The sequence below is a fragment of the Cervus canadensis genome, chromosome 16 (assembly GCF_019320065.1).
Source record: "Cervus canadensis isolate Bull #8, Minnesota chromosome 16, ASM1932006v1, whole genome shotgun sequence".
NCBI lineage: Eukaryota > Metazoa > Chordata > Mammalia > Artiodactyla > Cervidae > Cervus > Cervus canadensis.
This window is the reverse complement of record NC_057401.1, coordinates 22,826,351-22,838,668: the sequence shown is the minus strand read 5'-3', so window position 1 is coordinate 22,838,668 and position 12,318 is coordinate 22,826,351. Positions and strand designations below refer to the sequence as shown.

The 12,318-nt window shown below is 36.7% G+C and overlaps 1 protein-coding gene across 2 annotated transcripts in view; it reads right to left on the bottom strand.

Annotated features, from left to right (window-relative positions):
• DHX29 (DExH-box helicase 29) overlaps positions 1–12,318 on the bottom strand; it is a 44,886-nt gene that overhangs the window by 16,586 nt on the left and 15,982 nt on the right. The window contains exons 7-13 of one of the 2 annotated variants that reach the window (XM_043488648.1): positions 10,976–11,102; positions 10,123–10,281; positions 9,352–9,517; positions 8,966–9,089; positions 6,985–7,587; positions 5,541–5,684; positions 1,223–1,399 (exon numbers count right to left, since the gene is read on the bottom strand). In XM_043488648.1, the coding sequence (XP_043344583.1) occupies positions 1,223–1,399; positions 5,541–5,684; positions 6,985–7,587; positions 8,966–9,089; positions 9,352–9,517; positions 10,123–10,281; positions 10,976–11,102 (1,500 nt within the window). The remainder of the gene's footprint in view (positions 1–1,222; positions 1,400–5,540; positions 5,685–6,984; positions 7,588–8,965; positions 9,090–9,351; positions 9,518–10,122; positions 10,282–10,975; positions 11,103–12,318) is intronic. The other variant, XM_043488649.1, reaches the window with a different exon arrangement.

Below are 12,318 nucleotides of genomic sequence, written 5' to 3'. Positions count from 1 at the left end.
CCTGCATTATTTGGGAATGAAGAACTTGCCTGATATAGATGGATCTGTCCCTAGTAATTCCAGGACAAAGTACATTATGGTGTATATTTTTTACATGTGAAAATCAATTTAAAGATTCTTTATCAGCTGAACCAAAAGGGCAAACATTAAGAATAGAAGAAAGCTTCAAAGAAAAATCCCCCTAAATTTGAGGAATGCGTGGAAAGTTCAGTTCAGTCACTCAGTCGTGTCCAACTCTTTGTGACCCCATGGACTGCAGTACACCAGGCTTCCCTGTCCACCAATTTCCAGAGCTTACTCAAACTCATGTCCTTTGAGTTGGTGATGCCATCCAAACATCTCATCCTCTGTTGTCCCATTCTCCTCCCACCTTCAATCTTACCCAGCATCAGGGTCTTTTCCAATGAATCAGTTCTTCACATCAGGTGGACAAAGTACTGGAATTTCAGCTTCAGCATCAGTCCTTCCAATGAATATTTAGGACTGAATTCCTTTAGGATGGACTGGCTGGGTCTCCTTGCAGTCCAAGGGACTCTCAAGAGTCTTCTCCAACACCACAGTTCAAAAGCATCAATTCTTTGGAGCTCAGCCTTCTTTATAGTCCAACTCTCAATCCAACTTCCACATGGGTGGAAAAACAGTTCCTTATTGTTAGGCAGCGACCCCAATCTGGATGTAGATTTGGCTTTGCTATAGAGTTGTTTTATGCTGTGTACCTCTGACGTATGTCATTCAGCACAATCCTCCTTCCAGCCCACTATTTGGCAGCTCAGTCAAGGCAGCTCAGCTATCTGATTCCCACGGCCATCTCCAGGTCCTCTCTTGACTTGCATTACCTTAGGAATAGTTCTAGGCTCAGACTTAAGGGGGAGAAGGCAATGGCACCCCACTCCAGTACTCTTGCCTGGAACATCCCATGGAAGGAGGAGCCTGGTAGGCTGCAGTCCATGGGGTCGCTAAGAGTTGGACACGACTGAGCGACTTCCCTTTCACTTTTCACTTTCATGCACTGGAGAAGGAAATGGCAACCCACTTGTGTTCCTGCCTGGAGGATTCCAGGGACTGGGGAGCCTGGTGGCTGCCGTCTATGGGGTCGCACAGAGTCAGACACGACTGAAGTGACTTAGCAGCAGCAGCAGCAGACTTAAGGGCCTATCTTCTGGGGACACTCACTGGTGGGAATGTAGTTTCTGTTCACAGAGGCATTATTAAAAAAACTTACCTCAACAGGATAACTTCTTCCTGAAATTCTCAGAATAGGGCAGTGTGTGAAATAGGTAGAAAACTTTTCACTGTCTACAGTGGCACTCATGAGAATCAAATGTAAATCAGAACGTTTCTGTAAAATTTCCTTCAAGATAATTAGTAGGAAGTCTGACTGGACACTTCTCTCATGAACCTAGTATAAAGGGAATTAAAAAAAAAAGGTCATATGTAAGGTAGGTGGGTGTTATTTGCTCAGTTGTATTCAACTCTTTGCAACCCCATGGGCTATAGCCCACCAGGCTCCTCTGTCCATGGAATTTTCCAGGCAAAAATACTGGAGGGGTTGCCATTTCCTTCTATAGGGAATCTTTCCAACCAAAGGGTCATACCCAGGTCTCCTGCACTGCAGGCAGATTCTGTACCATCTGAGCCACCAGGGAAGCCCTTACATAAGATCTAGTAGGAAGATAAAACAATCAGACCTTCAAATCTACTAAAAGTCAATCAATATTTACATACAGTCAATACATAGAGAAGGTGAGAGAAGCTGTGTTTCAAATGAGGTAGATCTTCCAAATTGAAAATAAAGTCACCCTCTTTAAAACTGAAGTTAGTAAAAATCAGCATATAATGACCAAGATTAGCTATGATAGTAAGACTCTACCTTAGGAGTTAGTCTGTAACTGTTCAGCTGATAACATTAAAGTATCTCCCGAATTTCACTCAGAAGCCAGTGTAATGCTTAAAAGCTCTGCCACTAATATAAAATTGAATAGACACAGAACTGCAACAAGACAGATGGTTATACACTTTTCTGCAAAGGGGGAATTTTTTTAGTATGAATCTGACAGGTTCTATCAACTGCCTAAGAAAATGGGTTTTAAGCTTTTCCAACAGATGAATTTTAGGGATGAGCACGGTAAACTTGCTATAGAGCATTGAAACATGGGACGTTAGGAGAACTTAGTATCTGCTGGATGTACTAGTCTGTATTGCAACTTGCTGTACTGGGTTTATTTCTACCTCATTTTATTTCTTGAGATTTAAAGCAGCATACAAAAGATAGAATACATTGAGATAACAAAAATTAAAACAGGATTGATCAACAAAAATTAAAACAGGTTTGATCAACAAAAATTAAAACAGGTCTGATCATTTTGCTTGGAAGGGAGCCAGTAGTGGTTAAATGTTCAGACTCTGGAATTGCTTGCTTAGGCTTAATTCTTCTTGGCTTGCACAATTAAAATATGACTTTAGGAAAGTTATTCAAATATCCCTGGGCCTATTTCTTCTTCTATGAAACAAGAATACAAATAAGACAAATTTCATAGAGTGGTTGGCCATTAGAGGAGATCAACAAATAGTACTCAGCATTGTGCTAGATGCTGGGGAATAATGATTGAGATAGTCATTTCAGAGTTTATAGCCTTTTAAGAGGATTCTGTAGAGGATGGCTTGAAATTACATATGAAGGGCAGCTATTTTGTTTTTTTTCGGTCTAATATTCTTTTTTGGTTTTGTTTTATAGTTGGTTTTTTTTTTTAAATTGGAGTTATAGTTCATTTACAATGTTGTATTAGTTCCTGTTGTACAGCAAGGAGTAGCTAATTCAGGTGGTCAGGAAGGCTACTAAGAGGGAATTGACATCTATGCTGAGAACTGAAATGAGTTTTTAAAAAAGGAGGAAAGAACAGTATGATAAAGGGGAAAAAGTGGTCATGGGACATAACTTGCGCAAAATCATGGAGGACAGTGGGATCACACTACATTTCAAGAAACGAGGAAACAAAAATTATGCCTTGAGCATGAGACGAGGAATGGGCAAGAGACAGAGAGGGTGAGGTGCCCAGTGATTCATATGAGGCCTCGTAAACCCTGTTAAGGAGCTGAGACTTTATCCTGATGAGTCAGGGTGGTAAGATATTTTAAAGGAGGAGAATCATGCGGTCTGAACTTTGTTTTAAAAAAGGTAACTCTAGCTATAATGTGAAGAACGTAGAAGAGAGCAAAACAGAAAGTAGGCAGTTTAATTAGAAGCTTATTAAGTAATTAAATAAGATAATGGTAGCCTATATGAGGGCAACACCAGTAAATATGGAGAGAAGTAAACGAATGTGAGAAAAGTATTCAAAAAAATCAACAAAGTCCAGGTGACCAGATTTAGAGGATATACAAGAAAGAAGGAATAATTTTGGATGTTTTTACTTTACTGGTCTGACCAGGATATTATCTCAAGCTTGAGAGAAATATTTTCTGATAGATGAAACAGATCTGGGGAACCTCCTCAAAGAGATGGTAATTTATACAGGTTATCAATTTTTTAAATTTATTTTTTGCTACACTGCTCTGCATGCGGGATCTTAGTTCCTCAAGCAGGGATCAAACCTGTGTCCCTGCAGTGGAAGCATGGAGTCTTAATCACTGGATTGCCAGGGAAGTCCCCAATTATTGATTTTTTAAAAAAGAAAATTTAAAATGAGGATAAGACATAAAATACAGCTAATAAAAATGTATACTTTATTAAGTACATTTGAGAGAGGTGGGCAAAAAGATTGGCTGTAAACCTAACAGCTGCCAGAGGAAAAGCTGCATAACTCTGACACTGACCATAAACTAAAACAAATCACACAACTGTTCCTAATAAGAAAGTCAGAGTATCATCCTAAGCATCTTCATAAAGAAGTTCCTGAATAACATAATGAACTCTGTCCCAGCATCTCTTTCATCATTATATTTAACATGATGATGAATTTCACTGGGTTTTCTCTTACTCTTATTGTACTGTTCAATAAGAGGCTGAAAGTATCACAAGGACAGTTCAGTAAGTCAGGTCTACAGATTGCTATTAATAATACGAAACCATCAAAGAACAGCTCCCCTGCAGTTGGTCTAACTTTTAACTTAGGGTTCATTCTGATATGTATTTACTAAACTTCCCTGGTGATTCAGACAATAAAGAATCTGCCTGCAATGAGGGAGACCTGGATTCAATCCCTGGATTGGGAAGACCTCCTGGAGAAGGGAATGGCAACCCACTCTAGTATTCTGGCCTGGAGAATTCCATGGACAGAGGAGCCTGGCGGGCTACAGCTCATGGGGTCTCAAAGAGTTGGACACAACTGAGTGACTCACACATACACAGTTTTTTTTAATAATTTGGAGTTCCCAGAAAAACTACTGGCTGATGCAAATATTTCATCTTACCTAGCAGAAAAAATTTCTCATTATAAATAGACAAATTAGCATTTTAAGTTGATTCTTGATGATACTGATAAAATCCAGGTATTAACAACATGGCTACAACTGTCACACCCTAGTTCCCACCCATCACTGCCAGGAGCAGTTACCCATGGGAATGCTCAATCAAGCTGCCATATATCCTCTTTCTTTCTCTTGAATTTCTATCACTTACCTATTACCAAAATATTGTATTTAAAAACATCTTAACCTGAACTAGTACAACAACAGGAAAATGGTTAAATAAATTATGGGATATCCAAATAACATACTTCTATAAAGCTATTAAAAATTATATTTTTGCAGACTAATGATGTGAAAGAATTATAAAGTGAATATACATACAAATTATAAAAAAATATATATAAATGCACAATGGCAACATTAAGTTTTTTCTGAATCATGAAACTACAGATGTTTATTTTCATTTTTGTATCTCTCTATACTTCTAATACTTACTAACCAAAAGGAGGAAAATAACCCAGTAATCAATATGTAGTCTATTAATTAAAAATCAAAGAATGATTATACTTTCACTAATGCCTTCTGAACTTGGTGAATTAAATTCATAAAAACTTTTCATCAGGGAAATTGAAAAAAATTTTTAAATAAGTGAAATGCTATATATATAATTTCTTCAAAAAATTATGTACCAAGCAAATCACTTAAACATACACTAACTGATAAGAAATGTCTGCAGCCGGCTTCCCTAGGCTTGAACCCCTAGTTGCAGAACTTATTGGCTATATGAACTTGAGTAAGCTATATAACCTTGGTGTGCCTAGTTTCCTCAACTATAAAATAGGGATAATAATATCTACTTCTTTTGATTAAATGAAGGATTGCTGGAAGGATTAAATGAAGTTGTATATATGAAGTCCTTAGAATAGCCCCTTGCATACAGCAAATGTTATACAGTATTTGTTAAATAAATCAATTAGCATGAGACCTGTTAGAGGAAATTAACGAATTACACGTAAAGTGCTTGGCATTTAGTAAAAATGGAGACAATGTTAGCTAGTATTAGAAGTAACATCTTTTTAACATAAAAATGTTTAGAATCATTTCTCGAACATACAGCGATAGAATCTACTCACCTCATCTACAATAACATGAGACACATTTGTTAGGAGACCATCTTCTTGAAGTTTTCTTAGCAAAACCCCTGTTGTACAATAGAGTAACCTGGTAGATTCACTAGCGCGAGACTCCATCCGGATCTGATATCCACACAAAGAATTCTGAAGGGAAAACACAGAGCCCAGACTGGATTCTCACAAATGATCCAGGAAATAAGCTTTAAAAACTGAAGTACAGGTGCTGGTCCTGCTCCGATATGGAGCAGATTTACTTAGTAAATCTTTTCAGTGCCATTTATTACTTGCCTATGTTTTCAATTATACCAAACTATAAAATTTGTTTTTGGCAATTTAAACAAGAAAAAACTTTTTTCAGAATTTTGAAACAAAAAACTGTTCGCCTGCTTTGAGTACCATTAACACAATTATGGAAATATTAATAGATTTAATCAATTTCTTATGAAATTATCTTGGAGCAAAATATTGAGGTGCTCAGGAACAGTATTTTAGATCTGCTGCTACAACTTAAGTCTACTCTTCTATCAAGATCTCATAAAAGCTTCAACCATTAAAAACCAGTGGTGCCTGATGGGGATCCTGAAGTCACTTCTATTCCCATCACATTTTCTTTCTTACTCCTTCAGTCATTCCTTTGCTGTGTTTATAAACATGTCTGATATCCCCTTAACGTAAATTCCTTATAAGACAGAAATTGTGCCCTTTGTCCCCTTACATGTCATGAGAGAACCCAGAAAAATTGCCACATAAAATTTTAATGAAGGGCTATCTAACTTATAGACTAAAATGTTAAGTACCATATCTAGAAAGAACAATTCAAAGCATAATTAAATTGAATTACATGAACTTGGAATTCATTATATTTTGTTCTAAACCAATTTTGTTAATTCCTACATTTTGCAGTCACTCTGGTTAAGGTTTGGCCAGTTTTGTGTACACTTTTGTCCCCAAACACAGGACAACAGGTATTTTAAGTTCTTTTTTCTATTTTTTTTAATATACAGGATTTGAAAATAGTCTGACATTATCTTCTATATTGTTTTTTGCTTCTGTTCATTGAACTAATGAAAATCATTCAGGAATATATGCTACAGAAAAGATTTCCAAATACTGAGATCTGGTATTACAATTTATCTGTATGTATTTATATTCTTTGAATGATCAACTTAGTAATGTAATATATTTGAGTACTCAGTTATTAAAGTGAATAGATTTTTCCTTTTACATGCGAATTTTAATGATAACTACTTACAATCCTTTTCCTATAAAGGAGAGTGGCATATCATACCTATCAAAGAAAACATGAAAAGCACCTGAGATGTGCTATTGAACAAACAGTATCGGCCAAAATTCATGTATGGTACAGGTTCCATTTGGATCCCAAGAGCACAGGTAAGTAATGTCATATCACCATTCTCTGAGGTAGAGTTGAACAACATTTTACCTTTCCTCCAGGTCCATTTTCACAGCCCAATTCATCACACACTCGTGTGGCTAAACTCACTGCTGAGATTCTTCGGGGCTGGGTACAGACGATGTTGCATTTAGTTGTTCCCCACTCATTCAGAAGCAGATCTTCTAATAGAAAATGTGGCACTTGAGTACTTTTCCCACTCCCTGTTTCACCCGCCACAACCACAACCCGGTGCCTTTTAAGAGTTTCGACAATTGAGTTCCTGTGTTTAAACACAGGTAACTGTTGCCTTTCCTTTAGAAGTCTCTGGTACTTAGGTGTGCTTTGCAACTTTCTAAACAGGTTTCTAACAGGTTCCAAATCTTCCACCTTTTCTGATTCCAAGGACAGCGCAGAAAAATCCTCATCAGAAACTAAATTTTCCCAAGATTCCTCAGGATCTTCAGAGTTTTCTCTCTTATTTTCAGAATGCTGTTGCTGCTGCTGCTGTTTCAGTTTATTCAGAAGTTTGGCGATAAAAAGGTCACGTGGTTTATTGGTTTCCATTTTATTTAATTCTTCCTTTTTCTTTTCCGCATCACTCCACTCTAGCCAAACATCTCGGTAAGTAGGAGGAAGTAACTGATGAACTGACTATAAACGAAAAAAATAGTAATACATTGTGTTCATTAATTACTGGACACCAAAATCCAATAGGTTAGAACTGAAAAGAATAGCTATTGCTCTTAAAATATCTCTTAAACTAGTAGGTTACTACTGTACTTTAATATAAGATATACATGCATATCTGGAGATAGCAAACGGCAACCTGCTCCAGTATTTTTGCCTGGAAAATTCCATGGCCAGAAGAGCCTAGTGGGCTACAGTCTCTGGGGTCACAAAGAGCTAGACACGACTGAGCACACACATACATGCATATGATGCAAATTTATAAACAGCCTATCATATTCAGGCTTCTGGACTTGCCTAGCTGTGTGACCTTGGGCAAGTAACTTAACTTCTTGGTGTCTTAGTTTCTACATTTGTAAAACGGGGCTAATAATTATACCTCCCTTATAGGCATACTCTGAGGTAAACTTTCAGTTAATCAAACACAGTGCTTATTCTAGAACACAATAAACTATTAAACACATGTTTATTATTTATTCCTAAAGTGGTGCTATTTAAATATGTAGATGATCCACAAAACATTTCTCAAAGTTCCCTCTGAGATTCCATTTGTATATTACAAATCAAACTATTTTAGGGAACTCCATTGGACGGAATCTAAGTTATCCTGCCTGTGTTTATTTTTGTAACATTGACAGTCATTTCCATCAATTAAGCTTAGCTTATGATACCTTATTTTGCAAAACAAGGGAAATAAAGACATTAAAAACTTTTACTGAGAGAAAATGGAAAAGAACTATTATTTGGAATTCCACTTAATCAGTGTCTAAATTTTCAGTAGTTCTAATTCCCCAGGAAGAAAGAAAGATATACTTATTATAAAGAGAAAGTGTTGACAGTACTCCCAACGAAAAAAACAAAAAGCATAGTGTTCTCTGAAAAGTGCTCTCTTCAGTAATACTTTATTTTCATCATTCCTTAAACTGGACGCTTTAGTCAATATAACCTCAAAGTGAAAACTGGAACCAATGTCTTGTATTTTAAAGTTGAGAGACAATATAACATTAAAGGAAAACAATCGTTTAAGAATTCTCCTTAATTCAATCACTCTAGCACAATTTTTTAATCTTTAAATCAGTACAGCTTGCAAAGCTGGACCAAATGGTTCAGTGCCTCTGGTCCAAGGAGAGAAAGCTTGAACTATGTTTGCAGATGAGACAAAGTCAAAATTATAAATAAGCAGAAACAAGGACTACTCAGAAGCCGCATTCAGTGAAGAGAAAACTGGCACAAAGGGCCACGATTAAATATTCCCTTGCACATGCAGATAGTTTTATGTTGACCAAACATACCCATTACTCCACAAGTGAATTCTGAGACACTTGGATCTATAGAAACTTACCTGCCCTTTCACCAAACGATAAAGAGCTAAAGTGGCTCCCAGGTGCTGGGCCTGCATACCGTCCTCTGTTAAGATCGCAGGGCACACGACCAGGACATCATCTTCAGACTTGATTACCTTCACCCTAAAGGAAGCCAAAGACATTTTCAAATAAAAGTGATGAAGTAAAAATGGTCAGAATTCCATTAACACTGAACTATAGTTTACATTATTTAAATTAAATATTCTCACGGAAAACACTATATTAATACTAGGTAATGATTTATAGGCATTATCAACCTAGAGATGTGGAACCAGCTTCCTGAATGTCTACTTAACTCATAAGAAAAAAATATATTTTCATCTTAGATTTTTCTAAAAGTTCACTCAGTTAGCCAAAAACATACCTACATTTCCAGTATCTACCTACTGCAACTTTTTCAAAGGAAGGATTTGGACTCTTGGGAAGATTCTTCCTGACCCAATCGATGAGAAATTGTTTGGGAGATTTTCCAGTCCAGCTTCGAGCAGTATAGTCAAAATTTCTTACATCATGAGGTTCTTTCTTTTTCTCTAAAATGACAAAGATTGGTTCTTTAAAAATGCTAATGTAGTAATACAGAATATCTTTTGAAAGATTAAAGTTCTCTCACCTTTGGGAACAGATTTTTTTGAAGAGAATAGGTTAGAAAAGGACAGACAGACCTGATTCGAGCAAGGGAAAGGCTGGCCAAAAAGGGGATAATAGGATGACCAAGTCATAAAGCCATGAAACAATATATGTTTCAAGAATGATGCAGCTGTAGTACATAGCTGGGAGAATAAGGTGGAAAGGGAGACTGTGGCAGAATGCAAAGGATTGTCAATGCTATAATACAAGGTTTGAACTTGTTAACTGATTAAAAGTTTTAACCAGAAACTCATATCTATGTTACAGAAAGATAATTCTGGCAGGAGTCTGAACTGGAGAGAGATAAGACTGAAGCCAGATGTTGGTAATCACAAAATGCTAAACAAATTATAAAGATTACTTTCCCAAGACAGTGTGTGTAAGTGTAACTTTACTACCATCTTTTGTAGTCTGTTGGAATACAAAGGAACACAATTTCTCAATTATACAGTCCTTGATGTTTTACTATTTACAAATTACACTCTGGAACACTCTCCCTTCATTTTACCTTTTTCTTCTTCAGGAGCAGCAGTAGATTTTTCAAATAAATTAAAGTTCAAAGCACTTTCTCCTTCTGTGACTACAGGAGGCTTCTTTCTTTCATTCTGTTGATGTGAAATCTTTATGGCTGGATTGAATACTGGATGATCTTCTAAAGTTTCCATTTCTACCAAAAAAAATGACGCTTATTTATTTTGTTTTTATTCATATTTGTTATTCATGCCTTTTTACTTTGCAAATTTTTTTTTTAAATATTGTTTGTTTATCCTTCATACTAGGAATTTGTGCTAGAAGTTCAAGGCAATTTATTTTCACATTATATACTAACATTTTTAGAACAAATCACTTAACAGATGTAGAAGGCCAGGAAAAACATCTTCACTAAAAATAAATTCTCAGGGAATTATGGAATTATATTCATCTCTCCTTCTTGAGTGGAGATACTGTTTTATGGTGTACACTTCAGATTAACAAGCCAAATCCAGCCCCGCTACCTATTTCCATATGGTCTGTGAGCTAAGAATGATTTTTGCATCTTTAACTGGTTGAAAGATAAAAAGAAGAAATATTTGGTGCCATGTGAAAATTATGTGAAATTTCAGCATCCATAAAGTTTTGTGAGAACATAACCATTTGCTTATGTCTTGTATATGGCTGCTTTTATGCTGTGGCAGCAGAGCTGAGTAATCATAACAACCTGTAAAACTTAAAAATTTACTATTTGGCTTGTTGCAAAAGTCTGCCAACCCCAAGTGTAAACTGTTAGGAAAAAGAAGACATACAAAAAAGAGGCAACCTCCATCCTAGGAAAGCCAGTAAAGAAGACATATCAATACATCTAAGAATTTTAAAGCGTTTACCTCTTTGAAATTTCCTTATTTTCTCTTGAGCCTCTTTTTGGCCTTGCTTGTTCTTTTCTAGTTTAAAGGTAGCTGCTTGCTCCTTTGCGTCCTGAAGTTTAGCTGCAAGGTGCAAGTACCTTTCATTCTGTTGTTCCAAATAAGATGATGACAAAGAAACGAACAGCAAGATTAGTTTATCTATTGTCAATGTATTGTATCAAAACCTGTGATCTTTTGATCTTATTCTTTGGTCCAACAAATCTGTTAGCAATTTTTCATAGAGAAATAATACAAATGTGCAAATTTGTAGGTATACAGATGTTCATTGCAGTTCTGATTGAAAAGGAAAACTGGAAATCAAGTGTGGTATGCTCTACAGAGAAAACTAGTCATTGGGGTTTGAAAAAAGTCAAGAAGCAATAGAATGAGGGTAATGCAAAGAACTGACTCACTTAGAAAAGTCCCTGATGCTGGGAAAGATTGAAGGCGGGAGGAGAAGGGGATGACAGGATGAGATGGTTGGATGGCATCACTGACTCAATGGACATGAATCTCAATAAGCTTCAGGAGTTGGTGATAGACAGAGAAGCCTGGCGTGCTGCAGTCCACAGGGTCGCAAAGAGTCGGACACGACTGAGCGACTGAACTGAACTGAATCCACATGGAGAAACTTACTTGACATGTTAAATAAAATAAGCAAACTATGGAATAAAATCTAAGTATGAGCTCATTTCTGTAAAAAGAAAAGCTACTTTTATACACTTTATAAATATATGGATTTAAAGGACTGTATATGCAATAGTATAAAACACTGGCAGCCAAAAAACCAAAACACTAAACAGAAGCAACATTGTAACAAATTCAATAAAGACTTTATATTTTAAAAAAAAGAAATACACACTTTTCTGAAAGCTACCTTCCTATAATCTCTATCTTATGGAAGATAGTCAGGGACATTACAAACAAAAAAGGCCTCTGGAGAAAATGTGTATTATAAAATTTAACTCTGCTGAGCAAAAACCAGACAGAGAGCTAAACTCAAATTACTGGTTTCTTCTTTGCTGCTGCTGCTGCTGCTGCTAAATCACTTCAGTTGTGTCCGACTCTGTGCGACCCCATAGACGGCAGCCCACCAGGCTCCGCCGTCCCTGGGATTCTCCAGGCAAGAATACTGGAGTGGGTTGCCATTTCCTTCTCCAATGCATGAAAGTGAAAAGTGAAAGTGAAGGCGCTCAGTCATGTCCGACTCTTAGCAACCCCATGGACTGCAGCCCACCAGGCTCCTCCATCCATGGGATTTTCCAAGCAAGAGTACTGGAGTGGGTTGCCATTGCCTTCTCCGGGTTTTTCCTTTAGGTTAA